The sequence below is a fragment of the Bufo gargarizans genome, chromosome 1 (assembly GCF_014858855.1).
Source record: "Bufo gargarizans isolate SCDJY-AF-19 chromosome 1, ASM1485885v1, whole genome shotgun sequence".
Lineage (NCBI taxonomy): Eukaryota > Metazoa > Chordata > Amphibia > Anura > Bufonidae > Bufo > Bufo gargarizans.
The window spans coordinates 285,270,680-285,285,875 of record NC_058080.1 but is presented as its reverse complement, the minus strand read 5'-3'; the positions used below and the strand labels follow the sequence as shown (position 1 = coordinate 285,285,875).

Below are 15,196 nucleotides of genomic sequence, written 5' to 3'. Positions count from 1 at the left end.
CATCACTGACTGTGGGTACTTGACACTTGACAATTTGCTTTCATCCGAAAAAGTACTTTGGACCACTGAGCAACAGTCCAGTGCTGCTTCTCTGTAGCCCAGGTCAGGCGCTTCTGCCGCTGTTTCTGGTTCAAAAGTGGCTTGACCTGGGGAATGCGGCACCTGTAGCCCATTTCCTGCACACGCCTGTACACGGTGGCTCTGGATGTTTCTACTCCAGACTCAGTCCACTGCTTCTGCAGGTCCCCCAAGGTCTGGAATCGGTCCTTCTCCACAATCTTCCTCAGGGTCCGGTCACCTCTTCTCGTTGTGCAGCGTTTTCTGCCACACTTTTTCCTTCCCACAGACTTCCCACTGAGGTGCCTTGATACAGCACTCTGAGAACAGCCTATTCGTTCAGAAATTTATTTCTGTGTCTTACCCTCTTGCCTGAGTGTGACAATGATGGCTTTCTGGACAGCAGTCAGGTCGGCAGTCTTACCCATGATTGCGGTTTTGAGTAATGAACCAGGCTGGGAGTTTTTAAAAGCCTCAGGAATCTTTTGCAGGTGTTTAGAGTTAATTAGTTGATTCAGATGATTAGGTTAATAGCTTGTTTAGAGAACCTTTTCATGATATGCTAATTTTTTGAGATAGGAATTTGGGTTTTCATGAGCTGTATGCCAAAATCATCAATATTAAAACAATAAAAGGCTTGAACTACTTCAGTTGGTGTGTAATGAATCTAAAATATATGAAAGTCTAATGTTTATCAGTACATTACAGAAAATAATGAACTTTATCACAATATGCTAATTTTTTTTAAAAAGGACCTGTATAGTTGCAGTGGCATGCCTACAGTGTTTGGAACCCAGGGCAGGTCCTTTCTCTGGCACCCCCCTTCCCTAATACTTTTAAAAAAAATTGTACCCCCTTACAGTAGTATTGCCCTCATTGTACAACCTTCACAGTAGTTTTGTACAGATGTGCGTCCCCTCATAGTAGTTATGCCCACATTGTGCACTCTCACAGTAGTTATGCCCTCTCTGTACCCCTTTCACAGTTGTGATGCCCTATCTGTGCCCCCTTCACAGTAATAATCCCCATTGTGCCCCCTTTATAGTAATAATTCCCATTGTGCCCCCTTCATAGTAGAAATCCCCATTGTGCCACTTTCACAGTAATAATGCCCACTGTGCTCCCTTCACAGTAATCATGCCTACTGTGCCCCCTTTATTGTAGTAATGCCCTCTGGCTCTGTGCCCCCTCCATAGTAGAAATTCCCATTGTGCCCCCTCTAGAGTAGTAATGCCCTCTGTGCCCCCTCCAGAGTAGTAATGCCCTCTGTGCCCCCTCCATAGTAATAAAGACCTCTGTGCCCCCTCCATAGTAATAAAGTCCTCTTTGCCCCCCCCATAGTAATAAAGTCCTCTGTGCCCCACCCATAGTATTCAAGACCTCTGTGCCCCCTCCATAGTATTAAAGTCCTTTGTGCCCCCTCAATAGTAATAAAGATCCCTGTGCCCCTTCCATAGTAATAAAGTCCTCTGTGCCCCTTCCATAGTAATAAAGTCCTCTGTGCCCCTTCCATAGTAATAAAGTCCTCTGTGACCCCTCTGTATTAAAAACAAAAAAACACAGTGTCCCACTCCTGAAGTCCTCTCTTCCCTGCAGGCACAGATTGCTCTGCAGCACTGTGTGGGCAGAGATTATGCAGATTACCAGGCTGCAGGCTCCGCCCACACAGGGGGCAGCCCGATCTGTGTCTGCAGGCTGAATGGTGGAGTGGGGAGAAGTCTTCCTGCTTCACCATTCAGAGCTCTGCCGGCCTGAAGGAGGGGAGGAGCGTGGGGAGCTGAGCGGTGAGTGACAGGACCACAGCTCCCAGCTCTCTAGCAATGAGCGCTTTCATCTGTATTGATGGAAGGGCTCATTGCTTCTGGCCTCTGGCAGCTGTGCTGTAGGCCCCCGCAGGAGCTGTGGGCCCCGGCACTTGCCCGGGTATGCCGGGTGCTGCCAATGGCCTTGGATGGACGCTACTTACATTGCTTTCACATGACCATTTTTTCATATCACAGAAGCCATCACAGGGTCTTTTTCACTAGTTCTCCTCTTCACAGCTGAGCTACGCCCCCTCCTGCAATGATCACATGGCAGTGACATCATCGCAGGTCCTTCTCCACCACTGAGGTCTGCCGCTAGCACAGATCACCTGACTGTGATGTCATCACAGGTCCTTCAGCTCTTGCAGTGCATCCTGGTCAGTAGTCATCTTGTTTTTTCATCGGAAGGCAGTACATTCGGGGCCTGGGACAAAACATCTGGGGCCCAGGCCCCAAATGTTTTAACCTAGTGATGCCCCTGCCGTACAGCTTTCAAACAAAGTTTTTAACGAAGCGACTTTGTTTTGAACAAAGTGACTAACACTAATGGCTGCTATTGACCATGGAATTTGAGGGATGAAACAACTTGGATTAGATTTATGTCCTACTGTATAATGGTCATTATTAGCAGTGTCAGCTGTAATAAACAACAAACACCTGCTATGGACAGTGTAAGCACAGCTCCAGCTGCCCACACATCCCCCGCACCATGCGTTTACGACATTTGGCCCTAAGCGGCCAGCACCAGTAACAAATACTGCATTTCAATCACCGGGCACCGTACATCATGTACTATGTCTCAGCCACATATTAAGAGCCAGCACATCATTAACTGTGAGATCTGGATCTTTGCCACATTCGGGAACAGACGTCAATCAGTCTCTGCCCTCCAGTGTTTACAGGGTCTGTAGTGCAAGCACTGTCTGTTATATCCATCAGATGACTGTCTGCCGCATACCTGACCTACAAGGCCTTGTTTTGTTTTAATTAATAGCTTTTGCTGTGATTCCAAAAAGCTAGCAGATATAATGCTATTGTGCACTTGCAAAACAAGTGGGCTTTGATTACCCAAATGAGACGTTCCCCTTGTAACGGCTATGTCCTTCATAGACAGCATAAGAAGCAAGCCAATGTAATTAACAGCATGGCACTAATCACTTAGATCACTTTCCCTTTCTCCACTCACATGTGCCCTGGCCTCCTTTTTGAGTTACAGGGCTGATTGCAGTGTTCTTCTGTGGCAGATTTGTCATTTATAATATGGGCAGCGAACATGAGCTATTACACCAATATCCTGACACATATGCATGGGGGAGATTTATCGAACTGGTGTAAAGGAAAACTGGCTTAGTTGCCCATAACAACCAATCAGATTCCACCTTTCATTTTCTGAAGGAGCTTTGAAAAATGAAAGCTGGAATCTGATTAGTTGCTATGGATTGTTTTCCTTTACATCAGGTTTGATGAATCTGCCTCCACATCGCTTATTAATGCTCAAAAATGACAACAGCTACAATTAAATATAAAAATGAAGGCAAAGTCGTATGATGAACATACACCTATTAATATAGTTTGTAAGGCTGGAAAAGGATCTATATCCATCCAGTTCAGCCTACTATTCTGCCATGTTGAACCAGAGGAAGGCAAAAAATCCCATGAGATAGAAAACAATTTTCCTTATTTTAGGGGAAAATCCTTCAAATAGGGCAGTCAGAATTACTCCTTGAATTAATGACCCTTCTCCAGAAATCTAGTAGCTATAACCTGTAATATTATTACACTCCAGAAATACATCCAGGCCCCTCTTGAACTCTTTTAGTGAACTCCCTATCACCACCTCCTCAGGCAGAGAGTTCCATAGACTCACTGCTCTTACCGTAAAGAATCCTCTTCTATGTTTGTGTACAAACCTTCTTTCCTCCAGAGGCAGAGAATGTCCCCTCGTCACAGTCACAGCCCTGGGGATAAATAGCTGATGGGATAGATCTCTGTACTGTCCCCTGATATATTTATACAGTTATTCAATCTTCTCCCTTCTCTTTTCTACAGTGAACAACCCTAATTTTGACAGTCTTTCTGGGTACTGTAGTCCACCCATTCCAGTTATTACTTTAGCTGCCCTCCTCTGAACTCTCTCCAGCTCTGCTATGTCTGTCTTGTTCACAGGAGCCCAGAATTGTACACAGTACTCAATGTGTGGTCTCATTTTGATGTGTAAAGGGGTATATATAAAAATTGACTAAACCAACAGATTGGGCAGGGTCGGGGTTAGCTGATGAGCAATGGTGTATGTATGGTTGCAGCATGACATACCCCTGACAACAGATGTCCAGGGATAGAAGGAGTGGATATTTTGGTATTCACAAACCTAATCCATCACTGCTGAGGGAGATAAGCCACTCCCAGAGGTTGAGGAAGAGAGCTATCGATCTATTGCACAAATTCCTAAGCTAATGTGTATGGTGACAATTTTGTTCCTATGGATATCTGTTGTGTGAACCATTTTGATCCCACCAATATAAAAACCCACAAGCTTTGTAATGAAGGTCCAGTCAGGATTATTCAGGGTCTGAGATCAAATGTAGTCACACACGAGATGTAAAAGACCCATAGTCGTAAGGTGTCACAGTAGAAAACAAGTTCAGGTAATTTTGTCAATTTGGTCCTTGTGTCTGAAAATATTAAGGGGTTGTCCGGGATTTTTTTTTTAAATCCCACCCACAGAGAAACGTATCTGCTAGCCGCTGCTTGGTTCGGACGTCCTGCCTCCTGAGTTCTATCGTTTTATTTTTTTTCACTGATTCTTTACCTTCTTGTCATTCAGATTGCAGGGCTCTACTCCTCCTGATCCCTCATTGTGTATGTCTGTGATCCTCTTCAGAAGTTCAGCTTCAGGAGCAGACATCAAATAGCACACAGACGACCGTACGCCGTTTTCTGTCCTATATGTAGAGGATAATAAACGTCATTGATGACAAGGAAGAACATGACTCTTAAATGGTGCAAATATTTAAGAAATATGAAGGTGTGGCAACTTGTGGAGCTTATGTGAGCTCTGCAATTCCTACTGGAATTCCACTGGGTGGAGGAGAGGGGTTTAAAACATGACCATCGTTAATACCCTTGTTAGGGGGAGTCTGTCAGAAGAACAGAAAAATAAAGAAAAAAACTGGATTTTTTTTTTTTAAAACACATTCTGTACATCAGTTATGCACATTTGTCATCCACTTGATCCATTTCTGTCTGAGATGACTTTTTGTCTGTGCAAAAAAATGGATCTCAGACGGAAATGGCTCAAACCGATGTCAAATGTGCATAACTGATGAACAGGATCGTTTTTTTTACAGGATCATTTTTTTCTTTATTTTTCTATTCTTCTGATGGATCAGAAGAATGGAAAAATAACGGTGATGTGAACTCCCCCTTAGCCTGTGTGTGAACACCAACCTTCAAGTCAACTATTATCGCTTCCATTCATTTTCTAGAAAGACATAGGCAGGTCTTGTATGAGATTTAAAAAACATGTCTATTTTTTTTTCCCTGAAACTACACCACTCTTGTCCATGGGTGAGGTCTGGTATTGTATCTTAGTCCCAATACTTAGAGTGGTGTAATTTCTGGGAGGTAGCAGCCATGTTTTTTCAGCATTAAGTAGCACGTTCAATAGCTTATTGAAGTACATACTAAATATACTTCTGTGATGTCACTCTCTACCACAAGATGGCACTATACTCACAGTTTCTAAGATTTCTATCACTCATTTGTATTCTACAGTATATACAAGTTACAATATTAAAGGTGTTTTCCAAGATTTTGATGCTGATGACCTATTCTTAGTATAGGTCATCAGTATTTGATCAGTGGGGGTTCAACACCCTGGACCCCCGCCGATCAGCTGTTTGAGAAGGCAGCGGTGCTCCTGTGAGCGCCATGGCCTTCTCCATGCTTACCAAGCACAGCACCGTACATTGTATAGCGTCTGTGCTTGGTATCGCGCACAGCCCCATTCAAGTGAATCATTATGCCATCGCTCGTCCCCATGCTGTATAGCGGTTTGCCGGCGGCAGACTGTGGTGTCTAGTAACCCTAATGATCGGGCAATTGGCAGCAGGATTTCACTGCAAGATGATCACTAACGAGCGTTCATGCAAACGCTCGTTAGTGATTATCTACTGAAAAACCGGGCAGTGTAATACAGGCTTTACATATAGCGCCAAGAACCTGTAAATCACTTTCTATGATGAGGATATAATATTACAACCTACCTGAGGCCACTTCACGGGCCACTCTATATGAGTTGCGGGATATGTAATGTGGCAGAGGACCTGACTGGTGCCTAATACATTGTGATGTTGTAATAATCTAGAAACACAAGTATGTGAGCGCTTCAGAATTACTCCCCAAATCTTGCATTTAAAGGGACCATGTTACACTCAAAATGTAACCTAAAATTTAGCTGAGCAGTTTGATATATATTTTTATGATTCAGTATAACTTGTAATTTATTGATCTAAGTTCTGTTCATTCTCACCTCTGGAGTCCAGTAGGTGGTATTATTCATTTCCTGAATGAGAGTGCATAGAGTGATAGCTGTCAGTCATTGAGGCACTGGACTCCAAAGCTCAGAATGAACAGAACTTTAGAGCAATAAATTACAAGTTAGGGCCCATTCAGACGACTGTATGGCTGTGGTGCCTGTATTGCGGACCGCAAATTGTGGCCTGCAATATATGGGCACCGGCGGTGTGAAGACTGTTCTGTGGATGCGGACCCATTGACCTGAATGGATACACTATCCTCAAAATACGGCAAAAGATAGTCATGTACTATAGGAAATGAGCCCTAATACTGAATCATTTCTTATAAAACTATATATTAATCTGCTCAGCTCCTCCTGCTCTATAACATGCTGCCTGCAGACTGCACTGCATAGCGACAGATTTCCTTTAACCACTGTACTGTATACGCCAGAATTGGTGAATACACTGATGACGAAGCTTTAACCGTTTGTATGTCCCTGTCAGTGGTGATCACGCCATGTACGGGCTCTGTGGAGGGAGGGGGCTCCCTCCCTGTTCCCATCGGCTGTACTGGTCTCCATAGGCTGATCAATAGCAACATGGCACCTGTAAACCATTCCACCAAAAACTGCCCTCCCAAACCCATATGGAGCGCCTTCTCTTCTGATCCCTGCCGTGTTCCGTGACTACATATGGTGTGTTGCTGTGTTGATGAGAAAATGCTTAACAAAATTTGTGGTGCTTTTTTCTGCTGTTACCTCTTGTGAAAATGAAAATGGGACGCTTATGCAAAATTTTATTGGAAGAAATGAAAATTTTTAGTTTCACACCCAAGTGTTTCTAAATTCTATTAAAAGCCTGTGGGGTCAAAGTGGTCAGTAACCCCTCAATAAATTCCTTGAGGCATGTAGTGTCCAAAAGGGGGTACATTTTTGGGGGATTCTACTATGGGGTACCTTAGTGTGCCTTCAAATGTAACATGGAGCCCATAAACCATTCTGGCAAAATTTGCCCTTCAAAAACCATATGGCTTTCCTTCTGAGCCCTGCCTTGTGCCCATACAGCAGTTTATGACCACGCATGGGGAGTTTCTGTAAACTGAAAAATCAGGGTAATAAATATCGATGTTTGTTTCACTGTTAACCCTTTCTGGCATACAGGAAATAATGGATTAAAATGTTAAATCAGCAAAAAAGTTAAATTTAGAAATTTTGCCTCCATTTCACTTTAATACTTGTGAAACATATAAAGGGTTAACAACGTTTGTAAAATCATTTTTGATTAACTTGAGGGGTGTAGTTCCAAAAGGTGACACATTTATAAAACATATCGACTCAAATCTACCTTTACCATAAAGTACATTGTGTCACGAGAAAACAGATTCACTTGCATTCCAAAGTTATTACCACATAAAGTGACACACGTCAGATTAGGCCGGGCAGGAAGGTGAAAAATGGCTGTGTCCCGAAGGGGTTAAAGGAGTTGTCTGGCTTTAGGTAAATTAAAAAAAATGATGCACTTTCTAATGTGCGTTGTGTTTCAGTATGTCACCATTGTCAAGTGAGAAAAGATGGCCAGGCGCAATGCTGTTTCCAGTCTAGGCAATCCTCTGGGTGCTCAATACATAAGGCTACTTTCACACTAGTGGCAGGACGGATCAGACAGGCTGTTCACCGCTAGTGTGAAAATAGCCTAAAAGACACAAATCTATCTCCTGTATTTGCTACAATGTATCAGTCTGGAGTCCAGGCTGTTAATTCATTCCCTTGACTGCAGACCTAGCAAATAATCATCTGTTAAAAGAAGGTATCTACAGGTTTCAAAGATCTTAAAATTGCTAACGATTTGAAATGCAAAGTATATTAGTTCAATATAAAACTTAAAGAGTACATTTTTTCTACGGATGCATTTTACTACCCCATAAAAATATGTGCAATATGTTTAATTTACGTTTTTGTCTGTTTTGGCCATTAACTCACCATCTGTGGTCCTTTAGTGCCTCCTAAACTTGCAATCCACTGCCTGTTTCTATGGCCAGGTTGTCTTCAGCTCCAGGGACAGTGAAGACGCATTTCTCAGTGTGTGGGCAGCATCTGAATTGCGAGCGCAATGATCAGACTGGGGGCCAGATTCATTAGAGTACAATAGGGTGTGCGATTGGCTCTGGTGTACACGCATGGTGGAGATGCAGGGCATCAAGGAATGTAAGGGCACTTTCGGCTTTTACTGTAGTACTGGCAAACATCATTGCTTTAGGTTAACACCCGTAGAGTCACCAGTTCAAGTGAACACAGCAGTTTTCATAGAGATTGATGCTAAGAGAAATGAAACATATTGCACATACTTTTGTATGGGGCAGTGGAAAATAATGTAAAGTGCAGTTACTCTTTAAGGTTAAATTCCAGGTAAATTAGTCAACTTGACCTACTAGGGTTATGTAACATACTAGGGTTGTTAGTCCTGTAAATCTGGTACACATTAATGAAAATCACTCCAACTACCTTCTTTTACCCAGGAGAAAAGATTCAGTTTGTTGGCCTAGCCCTACCTGCAAAGTAGATAGTTGGCACCCTGTGGCACCCAGCACCTGGAAAGATGCCCTAGCTTCACACCAGTACTCAATTATTGCTTTACCCATGAAGAGATGTTGGTGGCGGTTTGCTTTTGTTCCAGAAACAGCACCTCTCTAGTCCTTGCAGCCATTGAACTGAATGGGGTTCCAGCGCAACGCGCACGTTGCTGCAACTGTGACCCCAGAATCACAAAGAATCCAGCAGTGTTGCGACTTGTGAATCGGGCAATGACCCCATTCAGTTCCGTCATACCTCCCATCTTTTTGGATGATCAAAGAGGGACACTTATATGGTTCATTTTGTGAAAGTCCATTTTTCCTGCATATTTAGACACTTGAATAGTGTTCTTCTCGTACAATAGCACAAAAATTATCTGAATATAGAAATTTCTAACATCTAAATTGCTTCAAACAATTAAATAATATACAAGGCGAGCTCTAATATACAGAGAAGAACCAGACAAAAATGTTTTGATCAATATTGTAAGGGACATTTAAGGAGAAAAGAGACTTGGGTCTAAAATAGGGACTTTCCCTTCAAAAGAGGGACACTTGGAAGGTCTGGTTAGGTGGCTGCACTGCAACACAGCGATCATTGATTGTGTGTTGTGGCAAAGATCTCCGAGTAGCCTCAGCCTAAAGCCTCAAATGCAAGACATTATAGCATTTGCACAATAAACTTGGTTCTCACAGAGTAGACTTTCACAAAGAAAGGTCATTGCTGGTCTTATCAAATCCAGTGTCATGTTCAAGTGGTTAAACCATCAGCACTATGGGAAAGCGTTGCAGTTGGCAGTGGCACTTGCCCAGTGTCATAAGAGGTAGATCCTGAGACATTATTAGTGTGTCAACGTGCGCCCAACACCATGTCTATTAATATCTTCTGAATGCCCCTATTTTTTGCATGTTATGTAGCTGCACCAGAGGCTCCAGCACCCAGCGTCTGTGAAAGAAATGTATATTCCTATTCCTTGCTATTCCTTTCCTTGCTTCTATTTATTGCACTTTTGTGTTATAAGGGTCCATTCACATGTCCATGTGTGTTTTGCGGATCCGCAAAACACGGACATCGCCGGCGCTTAATAGAAAATGCCTATTCTTGTCCGCAATTGCGGACAAGAATAGGACATCTTCTATTTTTTCCGGGAACGGAATTGCGGACCTGGAAGTGCGGATCCGCAATTCCGGATCCGGGCAGCACATCGTGCTGCTCCATAGGAATGAATGGGTCCGCAATTCAGTTCCACAAAATGCGGAACGGAATTGCGGACGTGTGAATGGACCCTAAAACTTGTTACTAGAATATTTATAATAAATGACTAGTTAGGACTTGCCCATGCTCAGGGTCACTATATAATATAGGAAGAAGAGCACTGGTTTAGGGGATTTGTCTACAGCCCTAAGAGCCATGACAATAACTGCTTGTGCACTACCAAATGCATTTTAAAGGAGTTTACGCTAATAAATGTCACTTTGTATCATGCAAAAATATACAATTTTCCAATATACTTTCTATATTAATCTCACAGTTTTCATGATCTCTGCTTGCTGGTATTCAATGGAATCGATAGAGTGAGCTTCAAAAGAAAGGACATGCCCACCTAAGAGGATACACCCCATGAGCTGCCAGCGCTGGCCCCATAGAAGTGAATGACGCTTTAGTGAAAAACGCATTGCATCTGGATGTAACCTGGATGCAGTCCGTATGCAATGCGTTTTTCACTGATGATTGTTTGTAAATCTTCAGTTTTTTTCACGCAAAACTGATTGCACCTGGCACGGTAAAAACTGAAACACTGAAGCAGTTTTGTCCAAGTTTCACTGGACGCATCCTGAGAGAATCCGTAACGCTCGTGTGAATGGGGCCTTAAGATGGCATCTCAATGACAAGATTTATTGTGTTCCACAAAACTATGCATTTTGGATTGAGTCCTTTGTCAGGTTAACAAGTGTTTGAGGTTTATATAATGTGTAACAAATAATAACTTAAAAATAATAAAGGGAAAAAATATATATAGAAAGAATGACCCAAAATAATAAGCTGTAAACACGCATGTAAATGCAGGGAAACATCTCTCTTTGCTAAGATATGCACCCATTGTAAATGGAGCCCCAAATATGGTGGAGGGCACACAGTGCATGCGCAGCCGCCCTCTATTCATTTTTTATGGGACCACTGAAAAATAGCCGAGCGGTGGCTGGACTATTTCCGTCGGGCCCATAGAAGTGAATGGGAGCAGTGGCCATGCATGCCCAGTGCACTCCCATTCCCTTCTAGGGGAGAACGCTTGGTGGTAGCTGGACCGGAGTCCTCCAGCCACCACTTTGCGGGTCTCTGCACCTATCAGACAATGGGGTATATCCTAGCAATATACCCCCATTGTCTGAGATCAGAATACCCGTTTAAGGATAAGTCAGCAATATCATAACACTGGACAAGCCCGTTAATGCTTTTACTGCTTTATATTAAGACTTATGTTTAAATATACCTACAGGCCACTTTCACATGGTCAGTATTTGGTCACAATTTTTCATAATTTGGTTAGTATTTTTCATCACTGGATCCAAAGCACAGAAGAGGCACGGCTCTTTCCACTATACTTTTACTCTGTAGAGCCTATTCCAGGTTTTATCTTACAAATACCAAATACTGACCAGATACGAACTGTGTGAAAGAGGCCAAACACTGAGAAAAATAGGAGTGTTATCTAATGCAACAAGGTATAAACATTACTTGAAGTAGATGAATACACAATTATAATGTAATAATGAATATTTGTACAGACCTAGAAATAAATTACAATTTTATGAGCCACTTACGTTTCATTTTCTGCTGAATGACCCTTGTCTGGAAGCATCCTTTCTTTGATCCACCTCCTATTACTTTCTCTTAGTGCACAGGTGCTTTTCACGAATAGGCCACCCATTAGATCCATAGTGGTCTTCATCTTGAGTTCTGGATCTAAAATGTCCCCTAGAGATTTGTCTATGTTTACAATCTCCTTGGCCAACTCCTGAGATTTGACATCTTCAGGGGTCATCACATTTGTGATGGTATGACTTAAGGTGCTTTCTTGGGTAGAGATTTTGTGGTCATAAACTTCAAGTGCTTTAGAGAGGGTTACCTCATTCTGAGTGGAAGGATATTGTGAAGAACTGTGACTTATTTCTAGTGAACTTGATGGAAGTTGAGGTATTTCAGGCTGTGCAAAATTGTTTATAGGTAATTTGAAATACGATTGGTCCAAAGTTCTGTCTTCCCTTTCTATTTTCTCTGCACCTTCTATTAGGATGGGATGCCTATAATGAGAAGAATGGAAAATAAGTATAATGATTTGGGTGACATTCATCCTTAAAGAGGCTATCCCATGACAACAAATTATCCTATATCCCCATGTTAGGGTATATGTGTCTGGCAGGAGAGTGACTGCTGTTTCCCCGTAGACCATTAGAGCAGAGGCTCATGTTTCCCCGTTCGAATGAAGCAGCAGAGCAACTTTATGGGCAGCCAAAGATAGCCAAGTACAAGCGCTCAGTTAAGTGACTGCTTATTGGCCTGGTGCTACCCCTGCAGTAGAGTCCAGATTCCCATATAGCGGTTGAAGGGTAAAGACCAGGAGGGCCACTTAGATAATGCCATTAGAAGTAGCCACAAGCCAGATCTGTTCAGTTACAGCAAATTCACATCTGCTTCAGTAACAGTGGTATTCACAGCTCACCCCATTCACTTTAATGGAGCTGAACTGAAAAAACAGTCAACATATGGACAGGCATAGGTCTCTTTCTGAAAGAACTGGACAACCCCTTTAAGTTTGATAGTTAAATAGGTATTCCAGTTTTAATGATTACATTTATTTATTTGGAGAATAGGATGTTGAACAATTTCCTAATGTACACACTGTATATTTAAAATTTTCCTTGTAGACCTTTATTATATCCATTCAGTAGCCTCACCCTAAAGAAAACAAAATGGTACAGACCAATTTAGTCCTGTAAGATGCATCCATAGGAGAGCTGGATACGATTAAATATGTGAGCCATAATGTGACACCTCACTAGTATCATGTGATCTGGTTTTCGGTTAACTGCCCAGGTATCTAACAGGTGAACAGTAGTGTATTGAGGAGCAGAACATGTTCAGTATATACAGCATTACTACCTGCAGCACTATCTCATACTGTCCTTCAGCGTGTTTGATATTTGACACTAAACTTTATTAACAACATGACAACATCGCCTTGAGAAAGGCAGCCATTTTATAACATTACCTAAAGACAGGCAACCATTTTATATCACCTAGAGAAAGCCATTTCACAACATCACCTAGAGACAGGAAGCGATTTTACAAATTACCTAAAGACAGGCAGCCATGTAACTATGCACAGTAATGTAGCTACCATAATAACCACAATAAAAATCGTGATTCCACCACTAGTCCTATTTACTTACCATGTGCATGTGTCCAGTGTGCTGACCCAGCACATGTATGTCATGTACAGTCAGGTCCATAAATATTGGGACATCAACACAATTCTAAATGTTTTGGCTCTATACACCACCACAATGGATTTGAAATGAAACAAACAAGATGTGCTTTAACTGCAGACTGTCAGCTTTCATATGAAGGCATTTACATCCAAATCAGGTAAATGGTGTAGGAATTACAACAGTTTGCATATGTGTCTCCTACTTGTTAAGGAACCAAAAGTAATGGGACAGAATAATAATCATAAATCAAACTTTCACTTTTTAATACTTGGTTGCAAATCCTTTCCAGTCAATTACAGCCTGAAGTCTGGAACACATAGACATCACCAGATGCTGGGTTGCAGCCATACATGCCCACAACATGACACTACCACCACCATGCTTCACTGATGAGGTGGTATGCTTAGGATCATGAGCAGTTCCTTTCCTTCTCTATACTCTTCTCTTCCCATCACTCTGGTACAAGTTGATCTTGGTCTCATCTGTCCATAGGATGTTGTTCCAGAACTGTGAAGGCTTTTTTAGATGTCGTTTGGCAAACTCTAATCTGGTCTTCCTGTTTTTGAGGCTCACCAATGGTTTACATCTTGTGGTGAACCCTCTGTATTCACTCTGGTGAAGTCTTCTCTTGATTGTTGACTTTGACACACATACACCTACCCCTGGAGAGTGTTCTTAATCCGGCCAACTGTTGTGAAGGGTGTTTTCTTCACCAGGGAAAGAATTCTTCAGTCATCCACCACAGTTGTTTTCTGTGGTCGTCTAGGTCTTTTGGTGTTGCTGAGCTCATCTGTGCGTTCCTTCTTTTTAAGAATGTTCCAAACTGTTGTTTTGGCCACGCCTAATGTTTTTGCTATCTCTAATGTTTTTGCTATCTCTGATAGGTTTGTTTTGTTTTTTCAGCTTAATGATGGCTTGCTTCACTGACAGTGACAGCTCTTTGGATCTCATTTTGAGAGTTGACAGCAACAGATTCCAAATGCAAATAGCACACTAGAAATAAACTCTGGACCTTTTATCTGCTCATTGTAATTGGGATAATGAGGGAATAACACACACCTGGTCATGAAACAGCTGAGAAGCCAACTGTCCCATTACTTTTGGTTCCTTAACAAGTTTACCTGATTTGGATGTAAATACCCTCAAATTAAAGCTGACAGTCTGCAGTTAAAGCACATCTTGTTTGTTTTATTTCAAATCCATTGTGGTGGTGTATATAGCCAAAAATGTTACAATTGTGTCGATGTCCCAATATTTATGGACCTGGCTGTATCACTGCTGCTTACTGAATGTCAAAGATTATATGATTTTAAGACTGTCATATGAATGGTGCCACGTTTCAGTTACACTATGGATACATTACAAATGGACTGGTACATGGGCTATACAATTCTACGGCATGTAGGGGTCAACCGCCTCATGTAAGGCCTCTTTCACACAAGCAAGTTTTCCACACGGGTGCAATGCGTGACGTGAACGCATTGAACCCGCATTGAATCATGATCCGTTCATTTCAATGTGTCTGTGTACATGAGTTTTTTTCACGCATCAGTTCTGCGTTGCGTGAAAAAAGCAGCATGTTCTATATTCTGCATTTTTCACTCAGCCCTGGCCCCAGTTTTTCACTGATGGTTGCTAGGAGATGTTGTTTGTAAACCGTCAGTCTTTTATCACGCGCGTGAAAAACACATTGCACCCGCGCAGAAAAAACTGAACAACTGAACGCGATTGCAGACAAAACTGACTGAACTTGC

The 15,196-nt window shown here is 42.2% G+C and overlaps 1 protein-coding gene across 5 annotated transcripts in view; it reads right to left on the bottom strand.

The window, feature by feature from the left end:
- The window catches only part of SHROOM3 (shroom family member 3), a 433,756-nt gene that overhangs the window by 13,092 nt on the left and 405,468 nt on the right, over nt 1-15,196 (bottom strand). For all 5 annotated transcript variants that reach the window (XM_044304349.1, XM_044304356.1, XM_044304381.1 and 2 more), the window contains 2 exons: nt 11,775-12,254; nt 4,672-4,804 (listed from right to left, as the gene is read on the bottom strand). In XM_044304349.1, coding sequence (XP_044160284.1) covers nt 4,672-4,804; nt 11,775-12,254 — 613 coding nt within the window. The remainder of the gene's footprint in view (nt 1-4,671; nt 4,805-11,774; nt 12,255-15,196) is intronic.